At 34.3% G+C, this 14732-nt stretch overlaps 1 protein-coding gene across 1 annotated transcript in view; it reads left to right on the forward strand.

The window, feature by feature from the left end:
• Positions 1-14732, forward strand: part of LRP1B (LDL receptor related protein 1B) — a 2013404-nt gene that overhangs the window by 1960263 nt on the left and 38409 nt on the right. Inside the window, exon 85 of the mRNA XM_046019480.1 lies at positions 14126-14300. Coding sequence (XP_045875436.1) covers positions 14126-14300 — 175 coding nt within the window. The remainder of the gene's footprint in view (positions 1-14125; positions 14301-14732) is intronic.

Here is a 14732-nt window from a genome sequence, read left to right on the forward strand (position 1 = left end):
ATTGTTTCTATTTAAATACATCTGCTAACATCACTTTTAAAACAATTAATTTAAATGTAAATTTAAGAGTAATTTTAAAACACATTCTTGATATCAAATTTGGATGTCAATTGATATGTCTTGAAAAAATGTCATGACTCAGGAATCTTAAAATCTTTTAAATAGAAGAAAACAAAATAAGATTCTTATCATACAGTTAAAGTGATAATCTTCATGTTTGTCATTATTAAAGATTTTGTCACTATAAACTGGTATCATTACTCTCTTTCATGCAATAATTGACATCTTTTGATAGTAAGTATTATGCTAGGAAAAAATGTATTCATCCTGATTATTGATAAAAATGACAAGAGAATCAGGATGCCATCATTGGTTCTCAAGATTAAAAAAAATAAATAAATCCCTTAATCTTAAACTCATAGTTTTGAGTCCCAGAGTGCAAAAGGCCTAAGACAGATGGGAAGATTTATAATTTACCCTATGGTTATGTAACCCATCAGGTGAAGAACAGATCTTTGCTTAAATCAAAACAATGCATTAATAATAGTATTTATTGGGGCACCCATTAAAGCCTCTGCCTTCGGCTCAGGTCATTATCCCAGGGTCCTGGGATCGAGCCCCACATCGGGCTCTCTGCTTAGCGGGGAGCCTGCTTCCTCCTCCCTCTCTGCCTGTCTCTTTGCCTACTTGTGATCTCTGTCTGTCAAATAAATAAATAAAATCTTTAAAAAATAATAATTGTATTTATTTGTTCAGTTTTATTCTCATGAATGCAAAAATATAAGTTTAATTTCAATAAATGCATATACTTTAAAATCCATTGTTTTCCAACAGGTAACCTAACACTAAAAAGAGCAAAAGTTAAATAGAAAGGAGATAGCCAATAATTTTCAATATATGTGTTTAATTATAGGAAAATTAACTATTAGGGAAAAAAAAACATTGATTGAGGGTTGCCACCAGAGAATCAGATACATCTTAAATATAAGACAGAGAAATAGAAAGAAATAGAAATAGAAAATATTTGGTTCAAAATAGTACTAGAAGATGAATCCAAAGGTCAGGTATCTGCATTTGAATTTTTAGATTTGCATTACCTCTTGAAGATCCATGACTAAATCCATGGCAATGATATGATTTAATTTTCAATTTGATGAAATAATTTGCACTTTATTTATTCCTTTTGAGAAATGAGAAAATCTATATTATAATAACCAAGGGCAACCTTTTCTTGAAAATCAAGTGGTAGAAATTGATATAAAAATAAATAAAACAATAAATGTAAATCAACATAGTGGAGTAAACAAACAGATTGGTATATGACCAGTAATGAATGACACCTATTTAACTCTGTCAGTTATTGTCTGAGTCCAAGAACTCATGTCCCTTCCACAGTACCTTCCAGACCACAAATAGCTAGAATAAGCTAGAATTTTTCAACTCCATATTTCTTCTTACATAAAGAGGAAATACAGGCTTCTAATCCTTTTAAGAATCTCTTGCCCCCCCCCCAAAAAAAACAAAACAAAACAACAACAACAACAACAACAAAACAAGTACATAAAATGTAATATAGTTTCAGTGGTTTTCTGGATCTTCACTGAACATACTTTTTAAGTTCACTCTTCTGGACTCCGTCAAGCTGGAATCCAGATGTGAGGAAGAAATATGGAATTTTAGAGGTAGTGATATGGAATTAAAACATTTTTTAGATCATTTAAAACTATGTAAAGTAGAAAATTGTTGACTAACAAATAGTAACAAATAGACTAACAACTTTGGCTTTCAAATTGTTTTCATCATCATAGGTGACACATGATTTGTAAAATAAATAATGATAATAGTTAAAACTTTATCTGCTTTCAGATATCTGCTTTCAGAGTTTCGGTGATAATTTATAAGAAAAGTTCTGTATAAATTTTTAAATCAAATGCTTTTTTCAAAAATTTTTCATTCTAATAGATATTTTGAGTGCCTATCATTTATAATATGTAATTAAAATATGTTACAATATATATTTACATGTTATATTTATTTAGGTAATATATAATTTGGAAAATGAAAATAATTTATTCCAGTTTGTTCAGATAAGCAAGCCACTATATAAAAAAAGATTTATTATTTTTGTGGCATTTATGAATATGGTCTGAGCTGCTTTTTAAAAATAATTTCTGAAATGATCCATATATTTAGAATGGAATTATATATTGAGTCACATGAAAGTAAGTAGATCAAACCACTAAAGAAAATAATTTCTTTTATAGGTATACTTCCACACATAGATTAGACTATGACTACACAGTAGAAACCTATAAAAAGCAGAAAAGTTTAGTCGAATTCTGTAGAATGCCCCATTTCTAAGAATTTGGCAGGTCACATCCTTCATTCACATGGCAGCCTGGAGTATCTAGTAGTTGGTTTATTGATACAGTGGCTAAGTATATGTTTATTGCGAGGACCAAATTTCCAAGGGCCTGTTTACTGGGCCTTGATGACATCTATCACTTCTTGCCATCTGATTCTCCTCTCTTTCATCTCCCACCTTCCCCTCCCCACCTGAACACACACAGACACACCCTGGCAAATTCCAGTTAGTTTTAGGAGTGGTTGGCTGATTCAATATTTACATATTTGTAACTGCCTTTGGGGTTTTAAAACTAAAACATCAGCTCTTGTTCTTTGTCTTCTGAAGTGCCCTGCTTTCCAATGGCCATTCATTAATTCAACAAATAATAATAGAACATCTAATGCATGCCAGCCACTGAAGCTTGGGATTTACTCATGAATAAACTGAAAACAACTTTCATGGTACACCTTTGTATTTATAAATAATACACAAACATGTTAGATGTCAGGTGGTGAGAAATGAGTTGATGGAAAAAATTAAGAACCTACCTACTGTCTGAGTGGAGAGAAGAGTCAGTGTGTTTCAGAAAGAAAACACATTAGTTACTGTATCAAAAGTTTCTTGCTACAGTATCGTTTAGTATACTGTGTGCATAAAGGAGTAATGACTTTATCTCACCACCTTAAGGATGTTTTCGAAGGACAATAATCTTTCTAAATAAAAAGGATCTTGGATTAAATTATTTTAGTGACTAATTACAGCAATCCAATGCATACTTCCAATCACGTTAAAAAGTTAAAGGCTACTAACAATAAAGTGATTCTCTATCATCTTGGAATTATAATAAGTCTTAGCAAAGTGGAAATCTGGTTATTATATATCAATAATCTGTTTAATTCCCACAGATCTGACCAAAAGGAAACTTACACATTTGACCAGTGAAAATCTTTTATAGTGTACTACATACTACTTCTGTCAGGTGACCTTTTCAATGTGATGTTCTCAGTGTTTTAGTGAAGTCTGATTAAATAGTAATCACTTCAATATAAACCATTATTTTTCTTCTTGCTATCACACTGGTGTAGAAACATCTATCTATCTATCTATCTATCTATCTATATACTGATCAATATATTGATATAGGTATATAGATATATATTATGCATTCAATAAGCAACATATTAAAGGAAAACTAGAAAAGAGATCACATTTAAGTATATCAGAAATCCTTATTTTGACATTTACATTTGAAGTGAGTAGCTTAGAAGAGGGGAGGAAATAAGGATGGAAGAATGAAAGGGAGAAGAAAGAGAATTATGCACATAGGAACTGTATGTTTTTCTAGGATGGCCTCATCTTTTCCCAGTATGGTATGTGGGACATCCCTGCCCTCTAGTTAGACTACAACATGAGGACAATAACTTTGTTAATGATACTTCCATTTGAGAGGATCTTTCCATGATTACCTCCTGTCCAGCATTCTTTACCTCCCATCTCTCCATGAGACTTGTTTACTAAAAATGAGTTGCTACTTTGTGATCTCAGTCATCTTTAAAAAATATATATATTTCTGGGGGTCCTGAGTGGCTCAGGTAAGTGTCTGCCTTCCATTTGGGTCATGATTCCAGGGTTCTGGGTTCGAGCCCCTCATAGGGCTCCCTGCTCAGCGAGGAGCCTGCTTTTCCCTCTCTTCACTGCCACTCTCCACCCCTGCTCATGCTCTCTCTTTCTCTCTAATAAATAAATAAAATATTAAAAAATAAACAAACAAATAAATAAAATATTTCCATGTTCTGATTAGCTAAAAATTTTTATTGATCTTGGTTTTTTAAATTTTTTTTCAACTTTGTTAACCTTGAGCATTCTATCAAATTATGGGCATTCTGAGGGCATGAGCACTATTAACCCAATAGATATTATTAACACTGTAGATGTTGGCAAATTTTAGTAGGTTGAAATTGATTGAAACTTACTATATACTCCATGCCCTGACAGAGAAATTAGGAAATAAATATGGCAGATAACTTGTTTATGGTCAGAAATGTACTACCTGATATGAGCCCACTTCATTCTTGTTTTTTAAGCAGTCTTCTGCTTATCCCCTTATTTGGTTTTCAGTTAGCCTCATCTTATAAAACCAAACTTAGCTGTCATCTGCAAGTCAGCTTGCTTTCAAGTCTCAATGACTCTCTACCACTTTATAGTTACTTGCTAAAACCTTTTATAGCTGTATTCCTTTAAAAATAGAACAACTCAACCCAGAAATAATTACTTGCTAAAACCTTTTATGGCTGGATTGCTTTAAAAATAGAGGAACACTCAACCTAGAACATGATTTATAAACAAAAGTTATATAGGCTTATTGATATTTGAAAAAATATTGCCATGATATTTTTATGAATTAATTTTTGACTATTACTAAAATGATTGATGCTATCATTGTTAATATGCACTTTGAAACAGCAATCTGTCAGAGATTTAATGCTGGTACTTTCAAAATCTCACCCCACATGTCATACTTAAATCAACATTTTGATAACTTGGCTTTCTCAACTTTACATTTTCCTTTTACCTGGATACTCAAGAGATAGCACTATTTGCTCAGAATGGATTTCATTCTTCTAAATTTTTCATTTTTCTCTATGGAAATACTTGGGATATATTTCTATTTTTAGTAATAAATTAGAAAATGCTAATTTTCTTAGACACGCTTTCCTGATGAAAATTTATCAGTTCTAATCATAGTTTTGCACACATTTTTTCCCTGGTGAATATTTAATTGGCATACCTGGATTCAATGTTTGCCTACTTTATTAAACTCAGCTCTGAAATTGGAAGATCTATTTAGGACTATGCAATAAGTTTAATTATTAAAATATCTTGGGTTGTACAAAACATTTAAGGACTGTAAAAAAGAATAATTTTAATATTTCTTAAATCTGTTTTCCCATTGCCTTATATAAGCTTTCAAAGACAACAATCATAAAATTCTAAGCATTTTGTACAAGTTGCTTTCTCTCTTTTGCCTCCTAAACCATGCAAGACGAAAAACTAACTCAAGAGAAGGAAAGGCCACAATCATTCCTGTCAACATATTTAAGAATCTTAGAGCTTTTCCAGGATTCCTTCTAAATGTTTTCATCCTAAATTAGGTGTCAGTAAATGGTAACACTCCAGACATTCCTCACTTTGTAATTTCTTGCCTGTTGTTTCAGTTTCTTATTTATGTGGAGGGATCCAGAGTTAATCCTGCTTGATAATGAAGAGATCGCCATGGATAGTTAGAAGTTTCCTTCGAATACAAGAACCCAGAGCTGTAAACAAATTATCAGTGCCTGGAGAGGCAAATATCCAAATTGGTTTGGGATGGGAGGCTGAGAATGACCTGTGAAATGTGAACCTGTAAATGAGGTATCCCCACCTCATGTGGGAGTCCAGCTTGATTCCTGAGTTCTGATATTGCAGACTGTGGGGGCACAGAGTAAGCTTTTCTGGGCCTGTAGCTCTTGAGCTACAGGACCCTTTAACATTCTGGCTGGTGGGGAGACCCTCAGATATCCATGTAGATAGATGGCAGCATGTTCAGGTTTAGATACACAGAAAGGAAAGGGAATGCCAAAGATATTTAAAATTACTTTCTAGAGGTTTGTTTCGTTTGTTTTGTTTGGGGTTTTTGTTTTTGTTTTTGTTTTTTAACAAATGTATGACTTGTTAAATGAGAAAAGTAAGAAAAAATGAGAAAAGTATTGTCTAGTGTTCAGCTTACTTGAGTTTGAATTTCTGTTCTCCAACTTACTTCTGTGGAGTCTTTGGAGGGTGCTTAACCTCCTTTGGTGCCTCAGTTTACTCTCCATAAGATGTGAAAATGCTATATAATGCATGAGACCGTAACTGACAAATGAGCCAACATGAAGACAGATAAAATCGAGTATTTATCATCATCATCATGTCCATCATTTTACTTCAAACAGACCCTTGGCCTTGATGATATAAAGGGGATTGTTGAGGATAGGTAGGGGAAGAAGGACTGGTGAGCTAATCTTAGGCATGTTTAAGAATATTGCCTCTGTTCAAAGATGATTTGTGGGTGTACTGGATAAATTGGTCAAGTAACTCAGATAAGATCATACTGTTAGCCAGAATAAGTACGGAATTTAACCTCCCAATCCTTCATAGCCAATGATTTTATTTCTTTCTTCTATTATGTCACCTTAGCATCAAAAGTTTATAAAATACCATCATTGGCTGTCTTCCACATTTTATATCTACATGGAAGCTGCCATAAACCTCCCTGTAGGGACGACATTAGCAAAATTCATAGAACCTACTACTCCTGGGACAAAATTAAATATCAGTGAAGATGGAGCAGGAATCGCACTGAGAATGGAGCTCAGTTATAGACGCCTGGGGATATGCACTATGGATAATTCTACCTCGTCTTCTTTGTGAAAGTAATACAGTCCTACTTCTGGTTGATTATTGTTGTTGTGTGTAATCCTCAATTACCAAATGCATGAATCTTAAAATGAATTCACATAACTTATTTTTTTAAACCAGGTCAAAATTTAGTGAAGTAGAACAACTTGTATTTATACATGTAATTGTGTAATTTAGTCTCCCTGTATGACCATCTGTATTACCCATTAAAGACTCCCCAGTTTTGCCGTATTCTTACTGAGTATCTTCGGCTCCTGCTTAGGGGGTATTATTTTAGTTTGCTTTTATTCTCTTTAAATAAATTTCACACTTCACTAACTATTACAATGTGAATAGCCCAGTTGCAAATATGAGTTAATAGCTAAATAGTCTTGGCAATTACTTTTCAATAGAAAGAAATATTTGGGAAAGAAGTTAAATGCAGCTAGAGATTTTATAGACATCTGGCTCACCATGAATATTCATAAACCTGTATATATACCCATACAACCCATATTTTTATGGAGTCTATTAAGATTCTCTAAAAAAGATTAAAGGGAAAAATATTTCCTTATATCTGTGGTTGCTGGAAAAGGAAAGAGAGAAAGAAAGAGTGCAATGATGTCATCCCTTGAAAATTATTTTATTTCTGTTGCAGAAAATAGCCATTCACTTATTCTCCAGTTACTATTCACCTAATTACCATATGAATACTCTGTAATTATATATCCATCGCTGTCCTTTAGATTACATGATTGTGTTTAGTGCTACTATGCAGTTCTTAGTGTAATTACCCTACAGAGGTTATAACAATTTTTATATTGTGAATATAAAGTATTATTGTATAATTTCATGGTAATCTCTACTTTCTTAGCACAGATTAATTACATTTTATTATTGCTCCTTCTTATCATATGTGGAACATCTCAATTGCCATGCCATTCAGGTCAATAAAATGCTTTGAAAATTAGAGGATGAATGTTTCATAAGAAGGAAGATTTTTTTGGTAGTAGTATTTGTAGGCTCTTGCCACAGTGGATATTTTTTCAGATCAGTTCTGGTTCTTTTTCCTTCTCATCTTAAACTTTCAGTTGAGTTGTTAGCTCTCTGAGAGCTGGTGGCCTTTCTCGTATTTCTGTCCTCTTCCTACAGCTCCCAGGATATAATTAGGCAGATGCATGTTCCTCAGCAAATAATCAATTATGGATCCACCACTTCCATTTTATTGTCACAGTTAAATTACTCATGTTGTTCAAAACAGGACCAACCATATTGTTTTACCAGCTTTCCTTTCCATAAATTCAAACTGTTCTTTTTGAATGCTTACTGGTTGATCTGGCTAGACTCCTTAATCTTTGACATTCCTTCCCTACGTCATGCCCTCCAACAAAAAGTGCCCTCTCACTTATGTTTTCTTTTAACTTATCTTCTTTTGGTGTACCATATTTCTTTTTTTTTCTTTTTTTAACTTTATTTCAGTTCCAGTAACTATTAAGCCAAATTTAAAATTTGGGGGAAAAAGGTAATTGGGGTGTTTGTCTGTTTGTCTGTGTCTGTGTATTTGTGTCTATGTCTGTGTGTCAGAAATTGGAAGACAATCCCTTTGCTCTAAACCTTGCTGTTAACCAGCCACCAACAACCCTAACTGTTTCCTTTGGGAGGAATTATTAAGTGTTTTTGTTTGTTTGTTTGTTTGTTTGTTTTTCCCAGTAACATGTCACTTAGTCAAAGCTAAAAATGAAAAACAAAAACAAAAAGCAGAAGGTTATAAAACTTCTGCAAAGTTAAGTTCATAGAAACAATTACAAATTATAGTGTTACAGGAGCCATTAAAAATATTGCTATATTATGGGATGCTTGGCTGACTCAGTTGGTAGAGCATGTGACTCTTGATCTCAGGGTTGTAAGTTCAAGTCCCATTTTGGGTATAGAGATTACCTAAAAATAAGATCCTATAAAAAATGTATTTATATATTTAAGAAAATAGGTATCTACCTTACAGAAAGATTACCTTCAAAAAGGTTTTAACCCATTCTTGGTGCTTAAAGTGGTAAGCTCTAGAAGGTAACTATTTTTTAGCGCTGTGGGATAAGAAAAGTGTTCTTTCAGTGAGTGCTAAATTTTTCTGTTCATGTAAGAGCTTATTAGGTCAGGGTAGAATCCTTAGAACCAAAGGAAATAATTACATACCAAAGGAGCCTTCTCATACTTCATACGTCTTCATACTTCACTAAATTTCTGCTGGATTAGAAAGTGCCAATGAAGTATTCTTCTTGTTAGATAAAAATATGAAGAAAGAGAATTTAAATACGAGTGTGTAGTAATTGTTTGGGAGTGTATACAGAGGTGACACGGGTGAAAACATTGCAAGTATTTACCCGAGTTTTGTATAGATGCTTATAATTCAAAGTGGGGCAAAGCTGAGAAGAAAATGAGAGAGAAGTTAGGTCACTCTCCAATGACTTATTATACATTGTTGTCCAGATACTGCGGAGACTGCAGAGAACGTGAACTTTGGTTGAATCATCCATTTTAGAAATAGCACCTTCAGATGTACCATTTTTTTTCCATGATACGTGTCATGAGTCAAATTGAAATAACAGAGAACAATTGAAGGGATTATTTTGCTTTCCAATTTACATGTATCAAATGCTTACATGGTAGGGTTGTTTTTTTTTTTAAGATTTTATTTATTTATTAAAAAGAGAGAGAGAGTACAGGCAGGGGAAAGGCAGAGGGAGAGGGAGAGGAAGAAGCAGACTCCCCATTGAGCAGAGAGCCCAATGCAGGGCTCAGTCCCAGGACCCTGGGATCATGACCTCAGCCAAAGGCAGACACTTAACCGACTGAGCCACCCAGGTGCTCTGCTTATGTGCAAGTTTAAATAGCAGATGATGAAGTCTCCTATTAAATAAGGTTACTTTCTCCTGTATTAAGGAATCTTGGAGTGAGAATTGAGTATACTGAAGTCTTTATTTTATTTTATTTTATTTATTTGACAGAGAGAAATCACAACTAGGCAGAGAGAGAGGAGGAAGCAGGCTCCCTGCAGAGCAGAGAGCCCAACATGGGGCTGGATCCCAGGACCCTGAGATCATGACCTGAGCTAAAGGCAGAGGCTTTAACCCACTGAGCCACCCAGGCACCCCAGAGTATACTGAAGTCTTTAAGACAGAGACAGAGAAAGGAGAGGAAGAGAGACTATGCATGCCAAGGGTTGGGCCCGAGAATCCTAATAGTAGTGCAGAAAACAATCCAGCTGAACATACAAATCAAGTGAGTTCTATATGCTCCACATCTGAAGCCTAATAGTGGGAGATAGTCAGAACATTTTCAAAGAAAGGCTCTGGGAAGCAACACTGACAGGGTCAGAGTATTGTGAGCGACTCTCTGTCCATGAATTTCAACTTAGTGTCAAGTGTGAAGCATGTAAACTGGGGAAAATGAAGTATCTCTCATTTGAATATCTGTAGAGAAAGGGTTCTGAGTCTGAAATGATTTCTGTCTTTTTTAGAAGGAAGAAAGTAGCATGGCTTAACAGCATGCAATTTAGAATTATTTATTAAAGTGCAAATTCTAATATCTTCTTATTTCACAATTTTATCTTAAGCAAACATTTCTTTTACATTCTTTTGATTCCACTTTTATGCCATGCCAATCAACTGCATTGAATTTTGTGCATCTGACATGCTAGGAAAAAAATATTGAAAGCTTTAAAGGGTAGAGAATTTTCCTTAAAACACAAAAAGTAGACCATGAATTCCTTTCACTAGAACTGTTTATAAAGAGAAAACCTGTTTACTCTAGTTAGAAAATTAACTAGAATCTCTAAAATATTGTAATTGTAGTTTATTTGCCATTAGGTTAGAAAAAATCTTTTTATTGAAGCATAATATAAATAGGAAAGTTTAAAATCACAAGTTTGGGGCGCCTGGGTGGCTCAGTGGATTAAAATCACAAGTTTACAGTTCAATAAATTATCACCAGGTGTACAAAGCAGCGTGGACCAACACCCAGGTCAAGAATAAATATTGTTGGTACCTCAGGTGTTCCTTGATGGTCTTTCTCAGTATACCTTCCCTTCTCCCCAAAAATAAGTTCTTTTTGACTTCTAAAACTCTAGATTACTTTTGCCTTTTGAACTTTATGTAAATTAAAAAATAGTGTATATATTTTGTGTCCAGCTTTTTTCTCTTATTACTTTTGTGAGATTCCTCCATGTTGTTACTTACAAGCTGTACTGCTTTCATTTTTTTATTTATGTGTATGTATACATATATTTGTGTGTATATTTCTCTATGTGAATGAACCACAGTTTATCCTTTCTTCTTGCAATGAACATTTGGATTATTTTTAGTTTGGGGCTGATTCTATGCACAGGTTGCTGTGCATATTACATACATATTTTTGTGCACAAATTCATGCTTTCTCTTCGATATATATTGGGAGTGGAAGTGCTAGGTCATAAGGTGTGGGTATGTTCAAATAGAGTACCTACTAATTGACAGTATCTACTGTTGTCAATCGTTTTCCAAATGAATTGAACCAATTTGTATTTCTACTAGTAGTGTATGAGAGTTTCTGTTATTTGTTGTCAATTAAGTGGAAGTGCAATGGTATATCTTTGAGGTATTTGCATTTCCTTTTTTTAAGATTTTACTCATTTAGTTGAAAGAGAGAGAGAGAAAGAGAGATCAAGCATGAGAGGAAGGGAAGGGAGTAGCAGATACCTCATTGAGTGCAGAGTCCAGTGTGGGGTCCCATCTCAGGACCCCGAGATCATGACCTGAACTGAAGTCAGACGCTTAACTGACTGAGCCACCCAGGCAACACTAATTTGTATTTCTTTGAACACCAATAAGTTGCATATATTCTCACATTTTTTTTAATCTTAGCCTAAGGCAGATTTAATTCATGCACCAAAATTACTTATAGTTAGTAAATTGTAGGTGAGTATTTAACTTTACCCTTTAGAACGTCAGGCAGATGAGAGGTATTCCTTGCTACAGTGTGTTACAGGTCAATCATCAAACATCAGAATGTTAACCTGATTTTTTTCCAGTTTCTCAGGTCTTCTCAGTGATATGGTCATAAAAATAAAATGGCCCAAAATTTTGGATTAAAAATTGCATTTTAATTAAGGCTCACAAAGTTAGTTAAGAAATAAGCTATTTTAGGGGCACCTGGGGGGCTCAGTTGGTTAAGTGCCTACTCTTGATTTAGGCTAAAGTTATGATCTCAGGGTCATGAGATTGAGCCTCACAACTGGCTCTGCAGTGGGCATTGAGCCTACTTAAGATTCTCTCCCTCTTGCTCTGCCCCCACCCCTGCTCTCATGTACTCTTTTGAAAGAAGAAAGGAAGGAAGGAAGGAAAGAAAGAAAGAGGAAAAAAGGAAGAAAGAAGCTATTTTGGTTAAATCAAATCCTTTTACAACTATTGAACAATGTAGTCCCTATGCTAATCAGTAAAATTTGTTTCCGGGTCATCATTTCTTATATTCCCCAGTTCCCAGATTCTAGTTCCTCAACCAGTCACATGGAAATCACCTGGGCCCTATTTCAGATTCATGAATTAGAATATAGGCATGAGCGGGCAGTAATGAGCACTGGAATTTACATTTGCAAATAAGTCACCTACATGATTTTGATGAGTTATCCACTATCGCTAAGGACATACTAAGAAGATATTAGAAGGATACATAAGCTAATTTCTATGCCCCATCAGACAGTTGAACCAGGATCGGAGTATGGGCATTTAAAGCAATTGGGGGGGGGGGGGTGATATGAAAAGAACTCTTTGTCAGTAAGATGTACTGAACAACCTGAACTAATGAGAGTTGTTTTCTAGAGATTTCTTCACTGAATAGGAGAGAAGCTCATATAGGCAGCTGATCATACATTCTTCATAAATAAAAACAGAGTTTCTGATGTGTGCTAACCACCAAGCCTGGAGCAACTGCAAACAGACACCATCATGGATAGATACTAACACCACCTTAGTTTTTAGATCTTCAAGTCTCTCACCTTTTGAAAGTGCTACTTTTTTTAAATATAGCCAAAACGTTGCTAATAGACTTAAGCGCTGAATCTCAATGAGCGTACTTGGCATAATGCAAGAGCAAGCATAAGAATGCTTGAAATAAATTTCCATAAATATGAAGCAGCCTGTCAATAAATTTAATTTCTGTCTGATTTAATAAAGGGCTAAATAAATATACAAACATGAGAATTATAAATTATGTTTTAATTTTCCTCACCCGCTATAACTGTCTTACATCAGGTTAAAGTTTATAAATTGAGATTTTTATCTCAGCTAATCACATTTAACATTGCTTCACAATTAGTTAGCTAAAAGGAATTTGCAGCTTCTAAACACAAAATCTGAGACTGATCTAATCAGTTCTTTTGCTTAGGATTATTGTATTATGAATTCCAATATTTTGAATGGATAAATTACAGCGTGTTGATATACAAACGTACATATATACTTGTCTGCTTTTCCAAAAGACTGAGTCAAAATGTCTAATTATAAAGATAGTGTGGTTATTGCATTATTACTTGGTCTTTGTTTTATTATTCCCATTCAAGAGGTATAGAAATATTTGAGGAAGTCGTTTGTAGTTGAGAAAATTGTCTATAATGTTCAATAAGACACATCTTCCCAAACAAAAGACTCACATCACATGGAGGTTTTTCCCTCTGACTGGGATGTTAGGTTCTTACCTAGAAGGGGAAGAATAGCCTAGACTTCTGTTCACTTCCCACCCATGATGGATCAGTTTCCTGGTTCGCTTCTCTCTTGGTGTTCCATGAGAGGCACATCTCCTTCTTTGCATCACAAAGGGCTGATGCAGTGGTAGGAGTCCCCCACTCATCACATACTACCCTGTTCTCCAGATGAAAAAAGTGCAAGGAAAGGAAATAATAAATGACATCCAAAGAAATCTGGAGTATTTCTGCTCATTTCAGAATAATACTAATATTGCCCATGAGAAGGAAACTATGGAAACTGATTAACTTAAACTTTAAAATTCAGAACCAAAAGACTCCCTCAGCTCGCATGATATCAATATAACTTACCCTTTTTTAGCAGAGGAAATGATGCCTGACTGGCCAAAAGAGGAATCAATATCATTAGTAAGGGATCCTAGTTACATTTAATCACAAGCTGATTTTGTAAATTAATCTACTTACCGACTGGCCATTTTTTAATATTTAGATGTTTTGAATAATTTATTTATTTCTATATTTGCTTAATGATTCACCATCTTTAAATATCAAGTGAAATGATAACATGGATTTGACTAGGGAAAAACATCTTGTAGTAAAATTTCTTTTTCTCTGTTGTGCGTTCTTCCTAGATGTGTGTCACCACTACTGTGTGAATTCTGAATCCTGTACCATTGGCGATGATGGAAGTGTTGACTGTGTCTGTCCAACACGCTATGAAGGTCCAAAATGTGAGGTTGACAAATGTATAAGGTGCCACGGAGGGCACTGTATTATAAATAAAGACAGTGAAGATATATTTTGCAAGTAAGTGGGCATCCAGCTTAATCTATAAAAGCATTCGAACCCAAAAGGATGTAACAGCTCAGCAATAGAAGTGAAAATAATGTAAACTGTTTTTATCCTAAGGTTCTATATAGTGAGCAGTGCATCCTGTTCTCCTTTTGGTTGTAGATAAAATTCAGTTCATGTCAATTAAATGAACTTATTCAACATCTATATTATGCGACTGGGGAACATGAAAATTAATCATGCAATCATGTAAGGATATGATCAGATCATTCCCTATGTAGAATATTCCTAATAGTAAGCAAGAAATAGTGAAATGCAAAATTCCTTCAAAAAGCTATATGTAATATTCTTTAATTTGAAAAGCTCAGGCTTTTAAATGTTTCATTATTACTGACAGAGAGTGTTTCCTTTCTGTTGTTACAAAAATGAGCCTGTGGGGAAGGAGCA

Source organism: Meles meles, chromosome 9 (assembly GCF_922984935.1).
Source record: "Meles meles chromosome 9, mMelMel3.1 paternal haplotype, whole genome shotgun sequence".
Classification (NCBI taxonomy): Eukaryota; Metazoa; Chordata; class Mammalia; order Carnivora; family Mustelidae; genus Meles; species Meles meles.